This window comes from Aplidium turbinatum, chromosome 8 (assembly GCF_918807975.1).
Source record: "Aplidium turbinatum chromosome 8, kaAplTurb1.1, whole genome shotgun sequence".
NCBI lineage: Eukaryota > Metazoa > Chordata > Ascidiacea > Aplousobranchia > Polyclinidae > Aplidium > Aplidium turbinatum.
In genome coordinates, this window is record NC_137479.1 from 12,317,498 (window position 1) to 12,345,414 (window position 27,917).

Sequence of the window (27,917 nt, forward strand, 5' to 3'; positions counted from 1 at the left end):
TTAACCAGCTGGAGTAGAGAATCCGCCGCTGAACGTTGTCCAGAAGTTTGTGCATTTGCTTGACCAACGAGCCAACGACTTCGCCGAGGAAATTGGTTTGTGATACTTTTCACTTCGTTTGTATCTGTGGTTTCAGTGCTGCGACTGAAAAAGCTGCTTTAGTATAAGAGTGCACCATTTTTCTCAAGTTGGTGTAAATAATGATAATGAACTGCAAAGATAACACGATTGTGCAAACACACCTCAGAGCTTCAAGACTTGAAGAAGCGAGTAGTCCAATGCATCAAAGCTAACAACGACCTAGAGACGGCCCTCAATACAATGGATATCAAAATCGGACTTCTGGTCAAGAACAGAATCACTTTGCAGGTGAGTTAAAAAAAGCTGGTCAACGTGCTATGGCGGCCACTTTCAGAGCTTGTTACATGTGATGTTTTTGTTATGATTTAGCCATGTTTAAGCGCTTTTGTTTATTCTTATCATAGTTTTATTATACGATATTTTGTTTACGATATTTATTTATACGATTTTTTTATTATACGATACGATAGTTTTGTATTACGATATTTTGCTTGTGGTTTGAGTATGGTGACTAGAATGAAGAGCTAGCTTTTCAAGTTCTAAATGCCTTTGAAGAATGCCAACAATGCAGCAATTCAATCTTTTCTCAGCCATCAAGAACTTTCCTTTTTACAGCTTTCACTATATAAAAAATACTCAACCTTTCTTGGCTTGTTAAGGTATAAATATAACTCCGGTTTAACTGCTTTGCATAAAGCAACATAACAACTTCAAATTTGCATCCGTTATAGAATGTAAATTTTCTTTATACCAAGTGTACACTTTAGTTGAATAATTTTTACTTTTTTGCTACTTCATACTTCAGGACGTGATCAATCACAGTAAGAACTTGCGCAAGAAAGGCGGGAAGGAGGCAACTGCAGGCGACGCTTCTGCAGTAACAGGCGCTGGCTTGAAGTCATTGAACAAATCGAACCGAGCCAGACTGGAGGCATATCAACATCTCTTTTATTTACTGCAGGTCGGTGTGAACTCACATATTTTCACAGTGCTCTGTGTTTTTCTTTTAATTTCGATTTAATGTCAATTGTTTTGTACATCTTAGAGCAAAAACACTTTTTTGAACTTTGATGCGTAACACTGCGTAATATTTTATGCTGCATCTACAAACTTCGCCTAACGAAATGTCTTTCATATCAACTTTTCAGACCAATCCGACGTACTTTGGAAAGTTAATCTTTAAAATAACTACCGGTCGCACAACCAACTTCATGCAGTCGGTCATCCTGTCTGTCTACAACTACGCCTCCAACCAGAGAGAGGAATATCTCCTGCTCAAGCTGTTCAAGACAGCCCTGCAAGAAGAAATCGAGTAAGTTTCATTGTGGCTTCAGCAAACAAAATTTGCCGTTTTTACTTTGTTCTAACGTCGCGAGATGTTGAAACAATGTAAAGAGATGACTTATGCTGGCTGGCTTGTTTTTGTGGCAAAACCGAGGAGATAAATCGCTTACGTTTCAGTCATGCGTTTTTAGTTCGACTCCAAGAAAAGTTGGATATCGAACAATGGGTGCTGTCACTCACTTCAGGCCGAGCATGAATTGACTGAGCGAAATTGCTGAAAGAACTGATCACCTTTGCGGGCTTCGTTGGTTCGTCGTGATTTTAAACGCACCTTACTTTTACAACCCAAAAATAGATTTTATTTTGCGTCATGCAACTTTAGAGTAATCTTTTGCACTAATTCGATTTGCTTGACTTGCGAGCAACTCAACCGTGATGGTGATTACGTTTGAGATACGACCCAACTGCCAACACTTATTTCTTGACGATTATTTTTATGTTCTTGTCAAAAAATCTCTATTGTCACTTTCTCTGAAACATACACCACAACCCAACCAGTGAAGTTACCGTTTTTTACCGCTTTAACGTCGCTGAACGTTGAAACAATGTAAAAACTGTAACTTTTGCTGTTAGGGATGGTTGTTGGGCTTGATAGTTCATATTAATTGTTCAAAGGAATGTTTTGTGCTGGCAAGCTGTCGTTTTATTTTCTTTCATTAAAAGGCCGAGTTTGTTTGAATATCTTTTTTTTTTATCTCATAAGATCAAACAGTTATTTTTACTGCTTGCCTTTGTCACCTGACCCTTAGACGAGCGGCTGCATGCTGAAAATGTTTTTTGATGTTGAAACTTGATAAACATTGGTCAGAGGCCGTAGGTATTTGCATAGTTGTGAACTTGTAATGGTGTGGACTGTGGATGCTTTGTTTTATTTGCAATCCTCTCTCTGTAACTATACCGGCATGTCTGAGGTATTGTTGTAAATCGTTAGATTAACGTAATTGGAGGTATTTGCATGATAGTTAGGGTCAATAACATCGTACCAGTGAGATGTTTTGAAATTGTCCCAGGCCTTGCTTGGGTTGAGACATGGGCACAATGAGGTCCATCTAAGTTCTAAGGGAATACGTTTGTCTCTACGAGCGAAAAATATAGCAATTTTGTAGCCGTCTACCTGAACTGAATCTTGAATTCATCTGGTGCTTTAAATACAACTTAGAATAAGCATAGACACTCTACGCAACGCGGGATGGATGGAAAGTTGGCATGGGCTTAATAACAAACATCAGTGGTGATGTGCGGAGAATGTCTCACAAAACCTTTTCAGAAACGTTTGATCGGTATCATTTACAATAACTTTGATATGAAATAGTGTTGTTAAAGATGAGATGAATCTTAAACGTTTATATGAAAGGTCACAAAAGAACAAGTCAAAGATTTCGTGTGTTTTTGTTCCAACACTTTGTAAAAGTGACGTTGTGATACAAATACCTTAAAAATATCACATTCCAGTTAGCGTCATAGTCATTCGTAGTAGAATACACACATAGAGGTATTAAAGCACTACCAATTCAGTGTCGACTTTGCGAACAACGCTAAAAGCCTTTACTTAACGTTGCAAGTCGATGGTAACGGCTCTATGGTCTTTTTCTTGCGGAAGAAAATGTTTTATTGGAGATGTAGTAATCCAATGAACTCCACGTAGTATGTGATTGTATCTGGTTGTTTGTAGGTCTGTAATCGATTGGTTGATTGACTTTGTTTGAACTTAATGAAAAAAGATTCATTCAAATTTGCCAAGTTTTCGATACCTACGTTGAATGCTTATTTAAATACTCTATCGTTTACATGTCAACGTTACTTCTACGTTATATCACGCTATCTCATCGAAAATTAAGATTTGTATGTTCTGCTCATTGCGGTGTCACAAAACGCCAGGGTATATTGCATAAGAAGATTTAAATAGTGAAGTGGAATTTAATGCAAGATTGAAAAAACAATAGAAAAACAAAATCAAAGAATTTATCTTTGTTAAGAAAACCTGCCTCAAAAAAGTGTTCAAGGTCTTTTAACTTTACACTATTTCATTTTTATTTTTAGATCAAAAGTGGATAAAGTTAAAGAAATAGCTACCGGCAACCCACTGGTCATCAAGATGGTGGTGACCTTTAACAGAGGGTCAAAAGGTCAAAGTTCGTTGCGACAAATCCTAGCACCACAGGTCATTTTTTGCATAATATTTTTTTTGTAAAGTGTTTTATAAATCTTGATTGGTTGGTTGCTTGAGGTAGGTTAACTTGTTTGGCCAAGCTCAAGCTCAAGTCCTTGAGTTTAAAACAAGTAATCTTACGACCGAATGAGGTTGTTAAGTAAAGAATAAATCTTGCACTTTTCCACGAATCATTATAGCAGAAAAAGACAAGACCATTGTATTTTCAGCTTAAACGTATATTGACAGCTATGTTTTGTCCTACATTTACAATAGTCTTTCATATTTTATAGATAGCTCGGAGTTAAGAACTCGGTTCATCCCGCTTACTTCCAAGCAATTGGCGTTATAAAATCTGCTGTAGTTTTCAAAATAAAGAATTCTCTATGGTTCAACGATAAAAATATGGTTCAACGATAAAAATATGTTCAACGATAATGTTCAACGATAAAAATATGGTTCAACGATAAAAATTCAAAGATAAAAATTTCTCTATGGTTCAACAAAGCAAACTCTCTACCAAAGCTTTAGTTTTCAAAATAAAGCGTATAAAATTGGAACCAACTATGTTTTATGTCATCTCAGTAGGTTTTGTTAACTTTTGGGTCGTATTATCATCCTGATACATCTGAAACAACCCTTTCGTATTTACCATCAAGGTGTAAAGTCAAAATATACCTGTTCTCAACTTACCTTGAACAGACTCTGTTGAGAAATCGGACGTAAGAACTTTGGCATGGAAATTTCGAACGATTTTCAAAGTTTTGTAATTTCCGTTCAAGTGCAGTGTGTGACAGACTCCAATTGTTTCAGGTTCAAGAAGTGATGAAGAACAAGACTCTCAATATCAACATGAGTCCTGTGGACATCTACAAAGCCTGGATCAGCCAGAAGGAGACTGAGACTGGAGAAGCATCGTGAGTACCCAGCTTGTTAATCCGTCATTTTGATATTGATTCAACGTCTGTAGAAGGTAAAAAAGCTGGATTTTTGTAGCTGTGTAGATCCGTACCACCCAATTACAGTATATTCTTTCAGGTTGAATCAACACTTTGCTATAAAATTTACAAACAACCGCTGCTGCTTTTTTACAAGAGGAAATCTTAACGTTATAACACATTTGTATCTGTTAATGCGTTATAATGTATGTCTTTGCAAGTTATTGTGTTTGAATTCTGTGTTTATGCATTGCGTTTTATGATAACTTTATGTTTCATAATGTTGATGGGTTAACTTTGTTGTCGTTGTGCAAGTTTACCAACCATTGACGGCCAATAAAGTATGTTTTCAACCATCTTCGCTGTAGCGACCTCCCGTATGAAGTAAATACCGAGGAAGCAATGAAGCATGACGAGGTGAAGAAGAGAGTGGAAGACACCATCAACCAATTACGAACCGTTACTGAGGCGTTTATGGCGGCAATTGTTGGATCCATCGATGCTATTCCGTGAGTGCAGTGTATTGATGCGTATTTATAGTGTATTTATCTTTGAAACAAAATGGATGATGATGATCGTTGTCGTCGGGTGAGCCTCTGGGGCCGAGGGTCTATCCTTTTACCACCCCAAATTCACGATGTTGCTGGACTACATTGAAAGGCTACTAGAGAGCAGCTAGGCTTTGGTTTCATCATCACTCCTTTAGGTGGCCTGAAGATGGTACAGCCATTTATGACGTGGTCTGCGGTCTGTTCCTCGGCACCACATTCACAGGAGGAGAAAGAGGCCATTCCCCATTGGTGCATGGTTGAACGGAAAAGCCCGACGCTCGTGCGAAGATGGTTGAGACGCACCCATGTCTGTCTTTGTAGTATCAGGCCGATGGGGCGTATGCAGGCATCGGAGATGAACGAATGGAGTTTGGTGGTACTTGACTTCCATTCAGAATTCCTTTTATGGTTCACCCAAGTAGCCGCACTTCGAATGGGTGTCTTGATTTCAGTCGACGGAGGTACTCGTTTGGGGTAGCAGAGATCTTGTGTTGGGGAAGATGGTTAGGCTCCAGTGCCCGTCGTCCGAGAGACAGAGTGGCTTCTTTGCGACGAATGATGATGATGATGCAATGTATTGTTTTGGTTGAAATGGCGGGATAAGCATTTTGAAACTACGATTTTGTTACATCTTAGCAAAAATCAAGTCCAACCATTGTGTTGTGACGCTGTTTCTTTTCTCACTCTCGGTTGTACTTTTGACAATTGTAAGACTTTTTAAAGTGACAGTGTTTCTTTCACGATACGGAGAAGTTAATTTCTAAACGTTTTGACATTTTCTACTCTTCATTCTCATGCCTTGTTTCATGTCCCTATTAACGTTAAGTTTAACTTTCATTTCCGTTTGCAGATACGGCCTGAGATACATCGCTAAGAGCTTGAGAGATTTATTGAAAACAAAATTCCCTGAAACCGACGAAGACGAAGTGCTTAAGGTTTGTACCTGCACAAACCTTCGTAACTTTGATAGCTTGTAGTCTACAAACTTTGCGGCAAAGTTTGCTATCGGTTCAGTTGGTTGGACAGAGAAGTTTCTACGCCTCTCACAACCACGTTTCAATAATTGGAGTTGCATGGGTTTCTCCCCGAGTTGTTTTTGATCTGCAGTCTTTGTTTCGGTTGATTACGTTTATTACTCCATCCCAATGTCTTCGAAACCAGGAAACGGATATTTTCAACTTACTTACTCGTAGTAGGCCACCTGGATAATCTCTATATTCCTCAGATGGTCGGCAACCTGATCTACTATCGGTACATGAACCCAGCAATCGTCGCTCCTGACGCTTTTGACATCATAGACGTGTCGGCAGGAGCTGCTGGCCTCAACAATGATCAGCGCAGAAATCTCGGCTCCATCGCTAAAGTTCTTCAATTTGCAAGCACTGGAAAGACGGTGGGTTGTTGTTTTCTATGTCTTGATTGGTTTGTGTACTCGTATGTTTGCTAAACTGTTGAAATGTTTATTTTAGTAGCGATATCCTTATAACGAGGATGGTTGCAATTGTGAATATAAGTTGCACTGTTGACGTTGTGTATTTGATGCGGAAATTCTGATTGCAGCAGTCCAACGTTTTGTCACGTATCCCACTCATTCAATAGCAGTTTTATAAAAATTTGACTAAAACAATTTTGCTCAACTCTGTAAAAGTTATCAGTTATAATTTACAAGTATTACGTTTAAGCAAATGCAGTTTTTACTCCTGTTAATATTTTATTGTAATCCGAGCATACCAGCATCCGTGATGAAATTTTGTCTTTAGTTTGCCGGTGATATGGAGCACCTTCGCTCGATCAACTCCTATTTGATGGACGCTTATGATCGGTTCAAGTGAGTACTGCAAAATGATCGGCTCATTTAGCCATCTTTATTTATTGAAGTCTTTTTTAACGTCTTTCTTTGTCTAAGGATACGTCGTTTCTTTCACACAAATTGAGTGACATATGTTTTAGGAATTTCTTAGTTGCTGTGTGCGATGTCCCAGAACCGGAGGAGAAATACAACATGGATGAGTACAGTGATGCTGTTCTCCTCGTTAAGCCAGTCATCATCATCAGCCTCAAGGAAATCCTCGATACCCACAAAGTAACAAAGCTTCCGTTTACCATTTCAACTCTTGTTTGAACTCTGGATGTGTGAATATGACAGCTTTTTTACACGTTGCGCGTTTTCATGTGAATTTTACGTTCCCATACGTTATTGTTATGGGTAGTTGGTGGTAAGTTGGTTAAGATAATTTTTTTTATCAGCTCCTCCAGGAACACGCTGACGAGATCGCTCCAAACTCCAACGATCCTCTTCATGATTTGCTGGAGGAAGTTGGAGAAGCTCCAGATGTTGCAACATTGATAGGTGAGGTGCAGCTATGACGTGGATCATTTTGTTTGCATTTGTTGTACATAAATTTTATTTGAATATCCATGAGCTTATAATTGCCGAATACTGTACCTCTTAATTTTGCAGTGTCTAACGTATTTTCATCATCATCATAATCCATTGTCGGTTTGTTTCCCACTAGTGGGGGTGGCCCGATTTTGGAATCAATAAACAAAAATTGGTTTTACCAAAGGTGGTTATTAATTTCTTTTAAATTCTGTTTTTCTTATTTCTCATGTTATTACTGTATTATCTAATTATTGTTTACAAAAACTTATTTATTTTGGAAAAATAAAATATCCACTTAGAGATTCTTTGGTCACACCTGAGTGGCTTGACGTGTAAGGAATTTGTCGTAGCATCCGTCACGTTTGAATTTCTTGTACGTCAAGTCATGTAGCGAAACGCAAAACTTGAATACATTCTGCATGGTACCAACCCAGACAGCAAATCAGCCGTTTTTTTACATTGGTTCAACGTCTGCAGACCTTAAATCAACGTAAAAACGACTGATTTGCTGTCTAAGAAGCTACGTTCTTAAACAAATGACGTTGATTTTCCAAAGGTGTAACTGCTGCTCGTCCTATAAAGCAACCAGGTAAAGAGAGAGGTCTCGTTTGTGCTGTAGTTGGTGCATGCTGGTGATGTCACCACTTACCCGATGGCTTTGATTGCTCTATTAATCTTTTCATACATCTTGTCGAAAAGATCGCATCCTTAACTTCTGTAAATCATCAGTGTCACTTCAACCGCGTTTTTGCGATTGTTCATCGCTTTGCATTGAATCTGTGCAAAAACGTGTGATGAGGTTGTTGAGAAACCGGAGCCGGTTTGACGGCGTCTGCACGTTTACACGCAGTGACTTGACAAGACATGATCATGTCCTTCCCATTTGATGCATGTTGACTTTGAATTCGGATAAAACCATGTTTGTGTGAAAAAAGTTTATTTATTGCATTGAGAGACAGTGAAGGCCAAATTGTGAACTACAAATTTGGTTTTACGTTTTTGGTTTCTCTAAAAATAATATTTTGTAAGCAATATTGCATTATACAGTATAATGCAATCCGGTTATTAATAATATCTGTGTGTTTGCAACCAGGTTATTGCTGGAGTGCTTTGAATAATAAAATCCTTCCTATATTTCGTTTGTATGACGTCCGAGAACCACCGCCAACGAAGCATGTGCAAACTTTATATTTTAACTAACGATAAAAGAGAAACTTTGACTCGAACTATGTCGTAAAAGTCAAAATAGTCATTCTTTTTTGTGACATCACCTTGTTCTTTTTACTTCTTGGCAGCTTGAAATAACAGCAATATGCTTGAAATAATGCTTTACTACATCGTCACTATTCACTAACAACCAAAAGAATTGAACAAATGCCGCTCACCCATGTTGAAGTTGTCTCATAGTCGTTCACTACACCCTTGATAGTCAGTCGCTTGTTCAGTGTATTCCTCAACATCTTGTCGCCTGCAAGATTTAAGTTCCCTCGTAGTGACTCGAACCTCAAACCTTAACCTTATATCATCTCGCTAATCTCGGAATGCTTTCATCTTCTAATATCCAGTGTCACATGATTACACGCTTCCAGTAGTGCATAATTTGAAGATTCGGTATCATGACCAAAGTAGCCACAACGATTTTACTTCGTCGTAGTACGTTGCATTAACGTAAACTGATTAGTTTGTTGCTGCATGGAAAAGCTCGCTTTGTGGTCTATTTGATAGAATTAAGTGTAAAAGCTACATACCAAGTATATGTCATATGGATGGAGAATGATTGAAAAGTTTCTGTGTGGGCTAGGTGGCACTGCCGTGTATCAACAAGTGATAATTTTATACGTATTTCAAAGTTTTTGTACAAGTGTCGAACAAATAATTATTTTTTGAGATATCTTTACTCTCTTGCTATCGCCTGCCTCAAACGGAATTTTCAATCATTATTGAATATCGCTAGTTTTAGGTTCAGCTTACCCTCATAGGTTAGTTTGCAGGATCGAAGCTGATCCAAAGACTTTTCGTGGATTGTTAATTTACCAATTCACGGTTCACTCTATAGTCTATATTCTATGTGGTTGGCGAAGTGTATCTCTACACAAGGACCTTTAGTTTTGAACAACATTCCATCTAGAACCTGGTGGTTAATGCGATAAAAGTTGCTTGAGTCTCCAAATAAGCAGTTTGTCTAGTCACTTTACGCGGCTCTGACCTTTGCATTGTTCAATTACAGTTTATCTAGTTCTTGCAATGAATTAATAACGGGAATATAAAACCAACCGCTTTTAACATAAAGTTTGGTCTTTAGTGGATATCAACTTTAAAGAAACTTTTGTAACAAAGAACAACTTTTCAGGTGAAGCTGGACGCCAGGAACCAGACAACGACCAGATGGATCAATTGCTTAAAACGGAAGTGACGTTGACGTTGGCAAGCAGCGTCGACATCAAAGACACTGACGACTCTGACGTAAAGAACCTGCTTTTAAGGTTCAACCTTTTTTACTCAAACTTGTCTACTGTCGCTAAAAATGCAGACTATAATGCCAGAGTTCATTCATGCAACAAAACTCCACACACAGTGCTATGAATGGAAACTACAAAGTATTTTACTTCGGTAAAAGCTTTCGAAACCTTGAATATTAGGGTGGAGTGAAAACAATTTTTTTCCTGAAATTCAAAAAAGTGTAGTTCTTAAAACCTGACAAATGATCCAAAACCACCATAAAAATTGATTTTAGGGGGTTGCCACTTTCATTGTCCTGGCAACCGGCCACAAGATGGCCGGAGAGACCCCAATTTCTGAAAATAGCCATAACTCCTGAACTGATCATTCTAGAAATACGTGGTTGGTCTTAAAAGATGCAGAACTATCAAGTTTCTATATGTCTTAAAAAAAGTTTTTGGTCTAAAGTCAACAAGAAAAAAGTTATGTGAAAAAATGTACATTTCTCCCAGAACGAGCAAAAGCATAAAGCAAAGATACATTTAGGAGCAAAATGAGTGGAGCGTTTAGTTAATCAACGCTAAAATATAAGAGCCAACAGATTATCAAATAGACTCATATCTTCATGAGACATTTTGGATAAAGACTATATCCAATTATCCATCATCAGTGTTAAAAAGAAGTTAAATTATTACATTGACACAATAGAGTCATTAAGGATCAATACAAAATACACATCACAGACCTGTTTAGTGTTTACACAAATTGCTTCTTGGTATCAAATCGTTTCATCAGCCTCCTCGATTTTATTCTTTGACGAATCATACCATCTCTTCGATCATGTCCTATTACAGCAGAGGAAGCTTCCGAAATTAATTTGACATGCCTTTCTACGGCTTGATTGTGGCAGGGTTGTTTAAATGTTAAGGGTTTCATCCTCAGTTCTTCAATAAGTGAGTCAGTGAGATTTCGGATTGCTGGGGGTTCTTCGATGTCAACTGCATTGAGGTTAACAAGTCTGTGGTAAGACTTGGCATTGAGGTTACGACGGGGTAATAGAAATCGCCTTATTGATCCGCATCTGGTATCAGTGTTGGCGTCGTCCTTGTCATCGTCACGTTCAACATACCCTCCTTTAAAATTGTTATCACTTATTACAAAAGGTATTTTACCCCTTAATGCCTGGACTTTGTTGACTGCTAACCTGCGGATATTTTCATCCTCATCGGAAAGCATCCCAAGAAGAATATTCTCAGGGTGTGCAAAGAATGCATTTCTTTGCACAACTTTCAATGAAATATCTCGAATTTCTTGGTTGGGAAATTGAAGAATTCTCTGCACAAGATTGAAGAAATTCTTGGATCCATCAGTGATTTTGTTTTTTAATTTTATTTGAAACCAAGTAGGAAAATAGATATGAACACAGAACTCAGCCAGGAGTATTAAATTTTTGGATGGTCTCCTTGTTGAGGTATAATATCGGAGGATTCGGCAAGCAAGAGTAAGCCACCTTGCATGAGCAATTGGACCTATCTCCAACAATTTTAGATCTGTGTCTACCGTACCCCGTACCAAGAATGATTGCCATACATATTCTGTAGCCATAGTATTGATCATGGCTTAAATCATCAATAATTTCATTTGGAAGTGTTGGGAAATTTTGGTTTGGTATCCGCTTGAAGTTTTCCACTGGCCAGTCTGAAGCAACCCCACCCAACATTTTGCCAATAGGTCCTGAAAATGTAGTTGGACTCTGAGTTGTCCCATCCAGACTAAGAAAGACATGTCTTAGGGGCAATTCGTTGCAGTGTAAAAGACATATGGCCCATTGTAGTGGCCTGTTTACTAGTTCTTCCAAAGCTCTGATGCACCCATTTTTTGCAGCAGTCATAGATGCAGTGCCATCTGTCCCAGCAATAACCAACGCTTCCTCTAAATCAGTATCTTTGATTGTGTTGTATATATCTTGTGCTATAGTGCGACCTTTACCATTCTCAGGGGATATATGTGTGAGGTAAAACTCTCCAGGCTCGCCAACTATAGCATAATGCTCTTGTAACTGTGTCGATCTATACAATTTTTCATTTTCCCCCATAAGCATAACCAGAGTGGCATCCTTTCTTCCATCAAAATACAAACTATCGACCAAATCAAAGTACTTCTTCTCTTCTTCCTGCACTATACATCTATATTTATTTCGCTCCCTTCTCAACTTGCTTCTGTCAATCACATAGGATTCATCTGCATCAGTTATTACACCAGCATCTTTTAAAGCACTATTTGCGACAGCAGCAGCAGCCCTATCAGATAGCTGGAATCGTTCGCACATTCTTGCGAGATTTGGCCAACTTTTTCTATTTTGTTCGAGTGATTGTGCATCAGGTAGAGAGTATTCTGATGTGGATGTTATCACAGTTGAAGTAGATTCAGTATCTGATGTCAGTTCCGAAACATGTGGTGATTGTGGTGTGCTTACTTGTGAGTGTGATGGCAAATTCAGTTGAGTTATTATACGTGATTGGACAAGCTCTTTGGCTCTTGATCTCGGATGAACATCTTGTCAGATTCTGTTGTTGGCTCAATTGAATTCAAACATCTGCCAATACGAGGTCCTTTTTGATCCTCATAGAATCTGTAATCATCCTCTGTCATTCTTAGATGATGTTCCTCTTCCAGAATCTTTCTTTGCTGAAGGTTTTCACAGAAAATATCGAATAATTTATCAACGTCTTTCATGAAGTCTGCCTCCCTTTTCAAAAATGTATCCCCTCTTTTCTTTTTACTGTAACGATCTATTCCACTAAATGTCTTTATCATGTCATGTATTTTTTTCGAAACTGTAAGGTGATGAAGAGGGTACACGTTGCACCATATCCACAGTTGGTTTAGTTCTTTGCCCACATTTGCTGCAACATCTTTTGTTCTGAAATTTTCCTTAAAGTGCAGAACTCTTTGGATCACATCTCTTTTTGTCGGAAGGGTCTGTTGAGAAAACCTTTCAATGCTTGAGAAGGTGTGGCCACTGTGAAGTACTTTCGTAAAACTGGAGTGGCTTCTGGTAACCATGGTGAGTCAAGTAATTAGATGAAATAAATCAATTAAAAGCATGAAGTTAGGTTTAAGATAATAATTCTGTAAAAAGAAAAGTGTTAACATAAGAAATCATTTTTTTCTTGAAAACAAAATACCAAATTGAATGAATTGTTTAATGTTTATATTTGTATATTTTCATATGTAATAATAAGAAAATGAACAGGAACATATTGTGTAAGTGTGGATGAAAGTAAACCAACAAAATTAATGATGATTGAGGAAATGTAAGACATATGCACTCTTATATCACTTTATCATGCCTCTAGATCAAAAGAACTAGTTCATTTACATACATTAAAAATGCATTTTGGTTGCACTTGCTCTAAAACATAGATTTTTTCAGATAACTTTTTTTCTAGTGGATTTAGACCAAAAACTTCTTTTAGGACTTATAGAAACTTGACAGTTCTGCATCTTTTGAGACCAACCACCTGTTTTTAGAATGTTCGGTTCAGGAGTTATGGCTATTTTCAGAAATTGGGACTTCTCAAACCACCTAGTGGCCGGTTGCCAGGCCAATAAAAGTGGCAACCCCCTAAAATCAAATTTTATGGTGGTTTTGGACCATTTGTCGGGTTTTAAGAACTACACTTTTTTGATTTAGGAATTTCACTCCACCCTATTGAATATGTGCCTGCGTGAGCAATAGTCTTTAAAATAAAAATGCACTTCTTGTTGAGCCCTCATTAATTTCACCAAAAAATGTCAACTCTCATGAAGCCTTGCGTTGGCGAACAACTCACTTAAACTCGACAAGTTGTAAGTCATCTATTGCTGGGTGTCGTTACTCAGACTTGTACATGAACCACGTTGACTGCATTGCTATCACTAACTTCGATACATATTGCAGGACCAAGCGTATGGTGATTGACATCATCCGCATACAAGTCGGTGAGAACATCACGGCTGTTCTGGACACACCTGCTACTGATCAACAGGTAAATTATCATTCAGTTAACAAAATCCGTCTATTTTTACATTGCTTCAACAATATTGCTAGCTTGGATGAAGAGTATCATGGCTCGGTTGTTGGACCGTGCCTCGCTGTGATCCCAGTCGTTCTCAGTTACCAATTGCGTCCCGCTTTTTCAGCTCTGTCTGTTTCAGCAAATTTTGCTATATGGTTTGATGGCAAGGTCAGGTTGTGCTTGCATGCACGTTGTTGTTCCTTCTTTCTTGAAAAGTACGCCTCAAGCTTTGTAAATCCATGGAGTCGGAATGAACTGATGGCTTCAATCCGCAGCACGATAAAACAAATGGAATACTTGTTTTGCTGTGTTGTTGATAGGTTTCTGAACTTCTTGCATATGTTAAATTCAAAGTTAATGACGCTTTACATTTCAACATCTGCAGACGTTGAATCAATGTAAAAATGATGGATTTTGCTATCTGTGTAGAGAACTGTGTCAAGATCTCGTGTTTTAACAGGAGGAAGAGCACATGCAAAATGTCACCAGACTTGAGGAGCAAAAGCGCAAAGAGATGGAGGAGACCAAAGACTCAGATGAATCGATGCTGAGGACTCGTTCGCTCCTCACAGAGAACAAACTACCTCTTGAAGACATGAAAAAACGAGTAAAAAGAAACCTAGAAAAGTTGGAAGGCCACGACATTGTCTCGTCCAAGGACAACTACCAAGCAATCGTCAACATGATCGCCAGGGTCAGCACTGCATCACTTTGTTTACTAGAGAATTTCTTGTTCGCTGTATCGCGTACTGTACAAAAACAGGCTGCTTCGATTTGTTGAAGGTTACACAAGATTGTATCACTTCGTTTGCGATCTCACTTTTATGGCGAAAATCGACCCATCAGTCCGTAATGACCAATTTGAACGAATTTTTGAGCAATTTTTAACCAAGTAAGAGAAAATCACGAACTTGTAATAACATTTGATAAGCCTTTAGCCACTAAGAAGCGTAAATGTTGTTTTTGGTTCGCATTCGCGTTGTCTCAATGACAAGCTTCTTAGCTCTACCGTTTATTCGGCAATAATTTGCCATTTGTTCTTTTCACCAAGTGCAAGTTTAGGCTAAAGAAGGTGGTGGTCTGCCTGAAGCCTGATTTGTGACTTGTTGATTGTATAAATCGGTTGTATCAGCATTTAACGAACGACATATGCTTAAAGACGTATCCATTTTTAATTGTGAAAAGTATATGATTTCTTGTTTGTTGTGCCACGCAGAAAAATAAGCTGCATCGATTTGTTCATAGGTTACATAAAACTTAACCAGCTTGTATTCAGCTATTTCTTTATACACCCTGGCGATGCGCATCAACCGGCCGTGTGAAACGTTAGCAAAACATCACACACTGAAACTACTGTCGCTTTATCAGCATTACTGGGAAGTCAATTCAAATAAGTGACTTTTTTCTTTAGGATATTCGAAACCAGCGACGATATCGTCAACGTAGGAAGCAGGAACTGACCAAACTAAAACAGAACATGGATAGGCTCGACCAGAAAGCCAAGTTCTTCGAGGAGCAATCAGATTACTACAATCAATACATCAAGAGCTGCCTTGAAAGTCTCGCCAACAAGAGCAAAAAGTTAGCTTTATACTTATTAGCTTTTGTAGAGCGTCATGTTCAATGAGTTACTCACTGCCATTACAATACATTTTACCCAGGGGGCAAATTTTTTTTATCAGAGATGGTATAAGTTACAAGCGAATTCGTTGATTATTTTCATCTAACCTGGACAGTTTCAATTAAAGATTGTATTAATTGTCTGTGGCCACATTTATTTATGATGTTCGATCATGGGTACCAGTGTTGAGTTGGTTCGTATTTCAACAGGTCTCAAAAGAAGAAAAAGAAGAAGGCACCCGCTATCAAATACACAGCGGCTGAACTTTACAGGAAGAAGATACTGCTCGAAATTGAAGGCTTAGAAACGGACAAGTAAGTCGAGGGAAAAGAAAGCTTTCATCATATGCCATCTTGTGAATACAATAAAAAAGGAAAAACCACTCGAGAAAGATAAGACCTAACTTCTCAGACAACATTTGAAACTATCTCCATCTTGCAACCGAGTAAATTTTCACGACAGCTATGTTGCGCAACCAATGGAAGTATGTGTTGGCCACATGGATAGATTTGAAGTAGAGGCTTACCAGAGTTACCAATATATTCTTTGCATACATTTCTTGTTGAAAATAAATCTCCTAGTTTACCAGCGTTCTTGCATTCTTTTTTAATACTAGCGTTTAATATCATCAACCGTAATATTTTCCTGTTTTTCAAACTCCTCATCTTCCCAAACTCCTCATCTTTCACATAGATTCCGCACGGTGATGTTCGAGATCTCTCAGGCGGAGGACGACGTTGGGAAGTTCGACATCGGTGCGAAAGTCCTTGGTGTCAACGTGGACAAAGTTGCGCTGGTTTTCCAGGTAGATGCTTCTTTCAATCTCCCCTAACGCTTGCCCTGTTTTTGTATACCTTGCTTTGAGAGTTCTATTCTTTCAGTAACCGTCACGCGTCGCATTAAGGAAAATTGCGCTCCGTGCCTGATGCCGGCAATCCAGACAGCAAAATCCATCATTTTTACATTGATTCAACGTGGGCAGACGTTAAATCAATTTAAAAATGACGGCTTTTGCTGTCTGGAAAATGGGTAGCCTCGTCATTACATTTTATCAGTTCTTCGTTATTTTTTTTGTTAATTTAATTTAACTGTGTTTACAAATTTTTTCCTCCACTTTGTTGTATCACATCTCTTGATAAACTGCGAGGAATTTTGCTGAAATTGCTTCACATCCTTCTAGGACTTACTCCAGCTCCAGTACGAAGGTGTCTCGGTGATGAAGCTGAACGTGAGCAACTACCAAGCACGAATCAATGTCAATCTCCTCATTTTCTTGCTCAACAAAAAGTTCTACGGAAAGTAACGTCAAACTGACGTCATCTACGCGAACTTGTCAACCCAGGCAGTTCTAATATGATCTTAATCTTTGTACTGTCCCAGATTGCAAATCAGTCGTTTTTTACATTGATTCAACGTCTGCAGACGTTGAATCAATGTAAAAAACGACTGATTTGCAGTCTGGGACAGTACAAAGATTAAGATTATATTAGAACAACAACATAACCGATGTTTGAGACGTGTTTTGCTGAATTTGCAAGAGGCCTTTATACTGTGACCGTTTTTATCATTGTTTCAAATTGATCAACATTTCACCCTGAACGTCTTTCCGCGCAGTTCTTGCAGAAGCAAACACGTGCTCTCAAATCCTTATTTCAATATCAAAGTAGATAAAACTGGATAAAAGGTTTTGAATTCAAGGCCAAGTTCGCTTATTTGACATAATGCTTTAAAGTTTGAATAGTACTGTTTATTTTCATTGTTTCTACGCGTTTAAATCTCAGTGCGTTGAAAACTTCATGTGTTTGTTTCGTCATTTCGGATTATTTTGCTTTGATGTGTTTCGTTGGCGTTGTGACTGAGGTTGGACTCAGCACGATCTTGTAAATAACCCAGCCACCAATACTTTGTGGTGAGTTGAAGAAATTCAACACACATTTTCTTACTGGACGATGCGGTTGATTTTTAACTGATAAATTTGGCGTCGTATGCGCAGAGGTCATAGTTTCAACTCGTCTGGCACAAAATAGCTTTTACACGTTGTGATTTGAAAATTTTCAACTCACATTTTAACTTGCAACGTTCTGCTGAAGTCGACAGATCTTACATTCCACAGGCAATTTAAGATTTATTCAGTGCAGCTCTTGATCACATGCTCATGTGAATTTCAGCGCTGATACATTCCTTCACTGCTGCTGTAATCCCAGACAGCAAAATCCGTCATTTTACATTGATTCAAAGTCTGCAGACGTTGAATCAATGTAAAATGACAGATTTTACTTGGGCGCTATGTGCTGTTCTCACAATATGCTTTCGATTTCATTGTGATTTGTGTCACTGGCTGATCGCTCAATGCAATGCTTGATGATCTCAATTAACAGTTCAGTTGTTTTGAATCTACTAAAGCAGGGGTCACCAACCTTTTTTGCATGCGGGCCACTTTGGCACTAAGGAGAGCTGTGGCGGGCCGCACTAATAAAATTTAAGTAGGTTGACTCTTATGCTAGAAAAGAACGCATTTCGTACCCAGTATCCAGCGTTACATGTTGTTCATATTTATGTTAGAATACCGCAGCAACAAAATTAATCGAACAACGCTACTGCCAGGCGGCCAGGCCAAGCTCCTTTTACAACACTTTTGATTTTTTTTTAAACAATATCTAATAAACGAGGCCACTTGTTTTGCGCACTTATAGCGAGGCGAGCGGTTTCATCAGAATATTCATCGCCAAGCAAGAGTGGTGTTGTCGCTTCGCTTCACAAAAGATATCTTGCAATTAACAATTTCAGTAAATAAGGAAATGTTTGACACATCGCAATACAGGCAACAATAGTGACTTGCAAACATATCAGCGAAAAATAGGCTCCAATAACAGGGAAAAAGAAACCAGGCACCATGAAACAAATGCTTGTGGAAATCACCCAAAAATCGTAATTCTATCGTAATTCATGAACAGTCTTCCCTTTAAAAAAGCAATGAGTTGGTTTTTCATTCTTTTTGTGAGAGTCTATAAAACCGTCTTTCTTTTGTTATAGACAACTGTCACTTGCTATGCTTATCATCGTGGCAAGAATGTGTTGATTAACAACATTTTGCAGAACTTGCTTCGGCAGTACATAACTACATATACTAAAATTGGAACGATACAGAGAAGATTAGCATGGTCCCTGCGCAAGGATGACACGCAAAATCGTGAAGCGTTCCATATTTATTAAAAAAAAAAACATTTTGCAATAGGCTACTAAGCTAAATCTTTTCATAATACAATCAGAAAAAGTCTTTAAATTTATATATAATATTTTGCCAATTTATTATAAATTGAGTTGGCACATCGACCTATTTTGCCAACAAAAACTTGCATAAAGAGAACACTGCTCGTGAAACACAATAACGGTGAAACGCACATTAGTGTTTACATGATATTTGCAAACTTAAAATAGGCAACCCTATGCTCACAGACATTTGCGAAAACAGACGTTTTAATCAACCACTGGGACAGTGTGGCTGGACATCGCATTGGAATAGCTTTAAGCAACCTCCACCTAGAACTATAATTTGATTGGTCGGTCGGTGGAATCGTATGCAAAGCCAAAATATGCTTCCCGGAAAGTATTTTTTGCCTTCGTGCTCTTTAACTCCTCAAGAAAAGTATTTTTGGTTATACTTGTACGACGATACCTTCTGCGGGCCGCAGCGATACAGCGTGGCGGGCCGCATGCGGCCCGCGGGCCGCCAGTTGGTGACCCCTGTACTAAAGCATCGTGACGTCAGATGTATTGTAGCAAGGTGTTGTTTGTTTTCTTCCGCGTTGCCAACTTTCATTGTCCAGAAACCGATTTCAGACTTTTCTTCTACAATCACCGCTATCGCTGCAAACAACTATCCAGCTAGTAAAATCCATCCTTTCACATTGATTCATCGTTTGAAAACGTTGAATTAATGTAAAAAGAAGGTCTTTGACTAAATGGAAAACTCCTTTTTAAACCTTTTTGTTCAGTGTCGACACATGTTGAATGGATGTTACAAATTTTAAGAAAGATTGAACTAAAACATTTAACCTATGTTACATCTATTAATAAAATGCTTCAAGTTGAAAAAGTGAACTACTGCTTGAAAACTATCGTTAATCAAATCGAATTTATTTTATTACTGTTATTATAATTTGTTGAAATTCCGAGATTTTTATAATTTTTTTTGTGAATCAATTTGCGTTCCTTCCGTATTTTAGATGATCAAGCATGATCAATTTGTTGAAGAAGCATTCCGTTTTTCATTACGTCATAGTTACGTCAAACCAACGGTTGGTGACGTTGTATAGTATACAGCGATGACCTTGCTTCTACGTAACCGTAACGTGAGGCGCTTGTTGCGTTTTAGTGCATTTAATTTTACCACTATCCCAGACTGCAAAATCTATCATTTTTTAGACGTTGAATCAATGTAAAAATGGTGGATTTTGCAGTCTGAGATCTTACAACTCCTGACAAAATTCAAAAAAACTTTTTTAGTCGTTTGAGGAATAATTATTACGTCACACTCACATTGAATCAACATAGCCTACTGCATCTTGCTGTAAAACTTGGCCACCCAACTTCAAACCAGCATAGCATTATCCTGTACAAGTGTGCATTGAATATACTTTTGAGAACATTTAATCAACATTGAGTAAACAACTGAACAATTTGAACATACCTTAAACCAGTCGAAACCGGTTTAAACTAATTATTTGCAGTTTTCTGTGGTGTGTATATCTTGTATTGTTGCTATTTCGCACGTCAACTATAACGTTCCAGTTTGCATTGATGATTTTTGAAAGACGAACTGTTTGGTACACCTTCGTTGAACTTTTCCCGCAGTTAACGTGTCAATTAAAGCATTAACGCGTCTTGCTAATTTCGTTTTTTTATTATTTGCAATATTCTAAGTGCTCCATTCACTGCTTCTGGTCTTCGCTTTCCTGCGCATGTACTTTTCGCATTTGCTTGAACATGCCTATGGTCAACGTGACGCAATAATTTTAATGCGCTGTTCATTAATTGCTTGAGTTTTTATTGCTCAAAATATCAGTTTTAAAAGTACGTTGTATTTACGTCTCGTGAACATAAAAAAGAAACGTTATTTTGCTCTTACAAAAACTTTGTGCGTACTTGGCAAAACTGGAAAGGTTCAGAGCAGATTGGGCATGTGCCCGTTGATGCAATTTCTTACATAATCACGGCGTTTGAACCTCAGTGAACTTCCATCAGATTTTATACGTTTGTCACGTTCCCTATCCAGTAGGCCAAGTTGACTTCATCGGTTTTAGAAATTCCTCATGGTGGAGATAAGATTTAGACCAAAAAGATATTACTTGACCAAGAAAAAGCTTAACTCTAATCCAGGGGTGTCTAAACTTTTTCCCAGGCAGGTCAGATTTGGTAATGCAGAAGTGCCCGCGAGCCAACAATCCCTGACAATTTTGTTTGCGTAAAGAAAGATGCATACATAGCAATATTGTATTATTATCATAGCAATAAGCATATTATTTTGTTGCATGCATATCATGGGATATGATATGTTAGCAGGGCCATTGGAAAGATAACTTTGGTCCGGCACCAATGAGGTTCTCCCGCCCCAAATCAAGATACTTTCAAGAAAAATGCACTACAGTAGAACTCGGTTAATCCGGATTCGGTTAATCCGGATCTTCGCCTATTCCGGACAAAAGTTGCGCTTTCTCTATCGCTTTATCCGGATTTGCCCGACAGTTTTGCCATTTTATGCTAAAACGTAACGTGGCTTATTGCTTATTATTGACGCCTACGAAGCCATGAAAACGCTGCAGCGCTATGGACTTAGCAGTTCTTGCCCTGGCATGGAAGACTGTGTCTTCCAAATAGAGGGCCTACTTATGGACCAATCAGTGAAACAGCGACAGTCAAAAATTACGGATTTCTTCCGTTCATGAACAGTATTCCCTCCTAACGCAAAGCAAATGCCCAAACTCGTACTGTAACTTGAAAAGATGTCGGTGGAATTTTCGGTCGTAATGTTTTTCCAATCGAAGACTTTGTTTGACCGTGATTTTTTGTAAGTTTTCCATAGAAACTCATCTTCGGTAACTGTTTTCAAAAGTTTTGAGTGACTACAGATTATTCCTACACGCATGTCTGAAGATGTAACTATTGCTAGTGTGTTCTTGCGTTAGACGCAGAGTCTACAAATGCATTCATTTTACATGCATTTCAAAAGAACTCTATCACTGAGTCGCTAATGTGGTGATGGCGCGTTTCGGAATTGGCAGATGACCCCACTAATGCGTTCAATTTCGGTGATTTTTACCGATACCCTTCTGTCTAGGCAACGTCAGGCTTGATAGAACCATCATCGGTTAATCCGGATCTTCGCCTAATCCGGATGGAATCGCCGGTCAAATAGAATCCGGATTAACCGAGTTCTACTATATTCTAACAATACCCGGCATTTTTATCAATTTCCAGGGCCCCTTGGAAAGTATCCGGCCCCTTAAAATCATCCCGGGCCAAAAAGTAGGCATACTCTTGTCAAACGCTACTGCAATTAAGTTAGGCTGTATAAGTTATCAGCTTTTCCATCAGAAATTAACACATCTGTGTTAATGTGAAGGATGAAACTGACACCTTGATTTCTTTACCAAAGTGAAGTCTGATTGGAGGTTAGTGGCAGACAAGCGTAAAATATCACGTAGTTGGCATTCGTTCAGTTTTGATTTCAAGCGTTCTTGTTTGAGTTAATAACCGAGAACGTCTGTTTACACTAATACATTCTTTTGCATTTCTGGAAATTCGATTTTATCCAGCTGTTGGTACAATAGATATAAGTTGCTGTCGGCTTAAGCGTCGCAGAGAAGCTCAATTAGCTGGAGCCTCACCAGGGTTCAAGCAAAAAGAAAGTGAATAGGCTAAGTCCTTTACATTTGTGGTAAAATCTCGAATGCGGTCGTTGAAATTGCTAGCAAGAGAATGAGTGAATGCTCGACTGTATCACTCATTACTATTCTCTCCAGGCAATAAAATTTCATTTTGCAACCATGATTCTAACTTTTTTCGCTCGGTTTTTGAGAAAATACTGTTTTTATTAATAAAAAAAAAATGAAAATTGAATTTGCACGATTTCTATGTGTCTACGGACCAAACATAACACATTGTGCAACAACAGGCGCGGGCCATACAAAAACGTGTCGCGGGCAGACTTTGGACACCCCTGCTCTAATCTATGCTTTGAAATGATTATGTCTACATATGTCTACTGCGTGCTGGCTAAACTGCAGGTGGGTCTGGTTAACACACCAAAGAAGACAGATTGATTGAATGCTTTCATCTTTATTCTTGGACTGGGAAAGCTTCTTTGAGAGTTTAATCCTGGCAGTTTCATATTCTACTTGTAGAGGCTTTTAAACCGCTGTCGCCGGTCGAATTTTTTCCAATTGTTGAAGTGTTGTTACCGGGAATTATTCCGTTCATTAGGTGCCCCTGAATTAAGAGCAGTCCTGATATGCGTTGCTCAAGCGCACACCCCGAGAGCCGAACCAGCGCCGCTTGATTTTGAGTCAGGCTCGTAAAACCACTAAACTAACGGGCGGACTCCACAGTCTTTCCGAGGAAGGTCAAGTAACAGAGTTTAGTGAGCCTTCAGATTAGCTTTTATGCATTATCGCGCACCGTATCCTCACTCACCAGAAAAATTAACATTAGTTAACGAATTTGAACATGCTACTGTACAATCTATTGCGTGGTGAATTTCACAAACAACAAAATAGCTTGACCATTAAAATATGCGACAAAATAAGTGCAATCATGGTGCAATCTACACAACTACTTTGCTTAGGAGCCAAACACTCAGTTTTGTTTTAAAATTTGCTATTAAAATGCACCGCATCTGTAGGGATGCAACCTAAGAAACTCATCAACACAAAATGGGTTGGATTCACCAACGCAAAATGGATGAGAAGAAATAATGAAAAGATCAATCAAACGGAAACATTTAATCACTTTGTGATATGGAACAGTATAGAGAATTTGCCCTAACAATATTTTTGTGTGGACATTACAGGTTACAGCATTGTCCAAACAGCTGCTGAAAGAGGGAATAGCCTCAGCAAAAGAGATATTCCTCATCAAACTAACCTTTAGCTTGGAGCCCTAAGAATATTTTAGACTACCTTATTTCGAATGCAAAAGTGGCATGTGTTTTCAGTATTACTTTGGAGAGGTATAGGCCAACGCGACCAAGTAGGCCAGTAGCCTAACGCTTAAATCCTTTACTGCAGTGGGTCTCAACCTTTTTGTCTTCACGGACCCCTTTTGGTGACCTCGAAGTGGTCGCAGACCCCAAAACAGAAATTTTGGTAGCCTGTATCGCGACGCACAGTTTGAGAATCACTGAAGGCCTAATACACAAATCAAATATAACCAATTATTACATGTTATAATTTATCAATCTTGCTGCAAATACGGAAACTTTCACGGATTTCCTGAAAACGTTTCGCGGACCCATGGTTGAGAACCGCTGCTCTACTGACTAGCTTACTGCACAGGACCTGCACCGGTTAATTACCATAATAGTGATAATGTGTTTTAATATTGCGTCAACAAGGTTCACGGGTTGCCAAATCTGATAAAACGCTGCTTGGGTTTAAACTGATCGATATGAGCAAAATCTCGTCTTTTATCGATTTACCAACAAGATGAGGCAGCCAAAGAGATAGAAATGATGGCGTCACATGCAATATAATGATTTCACTGTGTTCGTTGTAGATATGAATAAAATTTCGTTTTTTTATTGATTTATCAACAAGATGTGATGATGGCGTCATATGCATTAGCTTATAGTGATTTTGATGTGTTCTTTACAGAGTCAAAATTTCTTTGATGTATTATAGCAGTTTCCGAGGGACTTATGTAGCCTACAAGTTTCTGTGATAGGTGTAATAATAGTTTATGATGAACCTGAGTTCATTGCTACTCAGGAAGTAGCCTAAATTACAATTTTTTATTGAACTTGATAGGTTTTATTGAAAATAAAAGGTCATACGCAGCAGAATATGATGCAATTGTGTGTTTACATTAGTGAAACCAAAATTGCAACTATAGGATAGTTATTTTTGAAAGTATCATAAGCGATAGACATTTTAAAATCTCATTGTAGGCCTACGAGAATACATACAGTGCAACAGAAAACGATGCGCTGCAAAATCAAGTCTTATGTTTTTGCAATGAGCTCGAATTATTATTATTCGACTGCTGGCATCCAGATTACACCAATGTTTTTGTCAACATTTTATTGCTGTCATTTTTATTGCCGTCATTTTATTGCCGTCATTTCATGATCATGATCATGATCATTTCATGATCTTTTAGCATTTCATGATCAGCGCTTTGCTATTCCAGATTGTTTGCCACTTTCATGCAGAGATGTACGTATACGCCGCAAATTCTACGCCGCATACTTGCGGCGTAGACTTTTTGTTTACGCTAACGCTTGCGGCCACATTTTTTTGGATAGTTTGCGCTTGAGGCTACGCCGTAAAGATTTTGCGGTTTTTTAGCGCATAGCGTCAACGCATACTTTTTAATGTCTTTTTTTTCGTTACAACACGCCAATACCTTCCAGCGCTGCAGTTGAAAGAATGTTTTCAATGGGCAAAGACATATTGGAATCAAAACACAGCAAAATGTCAGATGAACACTTTCAGATGCTTGTGTTTCTTCGTGGAAATTCAAAATAAAACTTGTTTGTTTCGAGTGGTTTATACCTACCGTGTGAATGTTTGGCACCTAGCAAACAAAATTAGTTTACGCTAGTGTATGCGCTGACGCTGACGCCGCCAACTTTTTTTACAAGTTGCGTTGTATGGTTTTTCGAACATTTGCGTTAACGCTGACGGCGTCAATATTTTTTGTATGCGCGTACATCACTGCTTTCATGGCATCATTGACCGGTGTTCTGAAATCAATTAAAGTCTGATTTCGTTTTTTACGTTGTTGTTCACATTCAACATGTTTTCTGCTTTAATTTAATTTTATTGCAGACAAAATTACGTAAAGCCTAGTAGCCTACTAGCCTAAACACACAAAAACGATAAAAAAGCTGACCAGGCAATGAAATCAATCAGTGATCAACATAAAGAGCTTGCTGATAATGTTGGAAGTAATCAGATCTGCAAAAACAGTCAGAGGTTATCAAGGACATTATTATAGACTATTGCCGGAGTTAATGCAACGTTGTCTAAAGGAAAACATATTTTTTCTTGGGCTACTGCCACTTGACTTGTCTGTTGCTTTGTGAGTAGCCTAACTGCCTGTTTCTGTTCGATTTAATGATGAATGATGATCAAGACGGACTATTCCGTCTTGATGATGATGCATTGAAGGTAGGCTAGTTCATGGTCTATGATTTTTTGTTTCAAATTTATAGAAATACCGTAACTAATAATAAATAATTACAAGCAAAAATAATGCGTAAAAATTAAAGTACAGTATAACCTCAGCAGCCAATGTGTAACCAAAGCAAACATAAGGCTTTGTTGAATATAATATTAAAGGTCTTTGGTGTTGCAGTGCGATGAATAATGCATATCGTGTGTGAGGTTACACTGCAAACAATGGATTCCATAAATCAGGAGTGTGCAACCTTTATTACAGGAGGGCCAGATATAAATATCTGGGTGAAGCCGCGGGCCGCACGTTTATCACATGCTTTCTAGTAGTTGCAGGCAAAAAAAGTAGTTTTTTTGTGATTCATGTTATTCTTACGGCATTATTAAGGGACCTTATTTCCTTGCAGAAATAATAAGTTAAGACCCATAAATTTCTGAAGAAAACTGCTATTCAAACTTATTGTCACACCATCTTTAAACGAGTTCAGTGAGAGATTTGCAACTGGCTTCTTTTCTCGACGACTTTTTTCCAAATTTACTTTAATGGAAGTGCTCGCAATTCGAAGTCCATTTTCTAAGTGTTCCTCTCTCAGAACCGATCTATAGAGAGATTTTATGACGCCCATTTTAGAAAAAAATTGTTCGCACAAATACGTTGAGCCAAAAAGAGCCATTTTTGAAGCCATGAATTTTTTCAAATGTGGAAAGTCATCTTGGTTGGGATGTTTTCGGTAAAAATCGCCAAGATTCATTTTTAAATACTTTGCTTTCAATTTCGTTTTCTCTTGAAGATCAATCAGTTCAAGTTGGATATCAGCTGGTGCTTTGTCATTGTCCGTGTTGAATGGCGAAGAGAATATATCAAACGAAATGTCCATGAGGTTGAAGTCCTTGAAACGAGCCAAAAATTCATACAATAGTTTTTCAAGAAGTTCTGCAAATTCAGTTTTCTCCTCAGGATGCATTCCATAGTCTCTCAAAGTTGAAAAGTGGAAAAGATATCCAGTCTGCATGTGAGGTACCCTAAGTCGTAATTTGTTCATAAAGCCTTTTATGTGACCATGCATTTCATTCGCATACTGATTTTTTCTCTGCAGGCTTGTATTGCGATCATTCAGGTGCCTAGTTATATCAACCAAGAAAGCTAGATCGCATATTCAATTTTTGTCTTCCATTTCAGCTATTGGGTGCCCTTTAAGTTTCAAAAAATTCACGACTTCTTTACGCAGTTTGTAAAGTTGTCGTAACATGCAACCATTGCTTAATCAACGCACCACGAAAAAGTACAGTAGATCTTTTATGTGTCGTGTTGAGACCATCCAGAAACTTTTGAAACTGACGATGGTGGAGCCCTCGTGCTCAAATGAAATTGACTGCCCTAATAACCGGGCTCAAGACGTGTTTGAACTTCAAGGATTTTGCGCATAGATTTTGCTGGTGATGATACAATGAAAAATTGCTTTGTCATCATCGATATTTCTCTCCCTCAAGGCAGACTTCAAGAGACCTATGAATCCAATGCCAGTTCCGGAGATGGATCAAGCACCATCAGTTGCGATTCCGCATAAGCTGGAAAAGTCCAGTTCGAACTTGTCAAAAACATCAATTACTTCAGTGAAGATGTCAGCACTAGTTGTCGTGCCCTTTATTGACTGTAGCGACAGAAGCTCTTCCGTTTCGTTTAAGTCTTTGTCCACTCGTTTTACAACTATGGCCAATCTGTGCTGTGTCCTTCTGGTCCGTACTTTCATCAATCGCAAAACTCCATGAAACAAAGTTCTTCACCTTATCTCTGAGAGGGTCACTAATATCACAAGCAAGATCATCGATACGCCTCGCTATCATCCACCGTGACAGACTTATTTTCTCGAGCTTCATTCTTCATTTTAGGACACATTTCTTCTGCGACATCGATGACACTGCTTTACAATATTACCGTCAGAATACGGTTTTGTA

At 38.4% G+C, this 27,917-nt stretch overlaps 1 protein-coding gene and 1 non-coding gene across 3 annotated transcripts in view; both read left to right on the forward strand.

Moving 5' to 3' along the window:
* The window catches only part of LOC145776355 (ras GTPase-activating-like protein IQGAP1), a 41,726-nt gene extending 21,032 nt beyond the window's left edge, over nt 1–20,694 (forward strand). Inside the window, exons 20-39 of one of the 2 annotated variants that reach the window (XM_082587751.1) lie at nt 9–95; nt 248–369; nt 887–1,042; nt 1,230–1,393; nt 3,466–3,586; nt 4,388–4,491; nt 4,881–5,021; nt 5,914–5,998; nt 6,289–6,456; nt 6,824–6,891; nt 7,014–7,146; nt 7,311–7,413; nt 8,003–8,035; nt 9,797–9,929; nt 13,829–13,916; nt 14,407–14,640; nt 15,358–15,527; nt 15,777–15,881; nt 16,261–16,372; nt 16,748–20,694. In XM_082587751.1, the coding sequence (XP_082443877.1) occupies nt 9–95; nt 248–369; nt 887–1,042; nt 1,230–1,393; nt 3,466–3,586; nt 4,388–4,491; nt 4,881–5,021; nt 5,914–5,998; nt 6,289–6,456; nt 6,824–6,891; nt 7,014–7,146; nt 7,311–7,413; nt 8,003–8,035; nt 9,797–9,929; nt 13,829–13,916; nt 14,407–14,640; nt 15,358–15,527; nt 15,777–15,881; nt 16,261–16,372; nt 16,748–16,870 (2,450 nt within the window). In that variant the 3' untranslated portion in view covers nt 16,871–20,694. The remainder of the gene's footprint in view (nt 1–8; nt 96–247; nt 370–886; nt 1,043–1,229; nt 1,394–3,465; nt 3,587–4,387; nt 4,492–4,880; nt 5,022–5,913; nt 5,999–6,288; nt 6,457–6,823; nt 6,892–7,013; nt 7,147–7,310; nt 7,414–8,002; nt 8,036–9,796; nt 9,930–13,828; nt 13,917–14,406; nt 14,641–15,357; nt 15,528–15,776; nt 15,882–16,260; nt 16,373–16,747) is intronic. The other variant, XM_082587752.1, reaches the window with a different exon arrangement.
* Nucleotides 18,675–18,777, forward strand: LOC145776463 (U6 spliceosomal RNA). Its single transcript, XR_014290252.1, has one exon. It is a non-coding gene; the product is annotated as a U6 spliceosomal RNA (small nuclear RNA).
* Nucleotides 20,695–27,917: the final 7,223 nt, after the last annotated feature.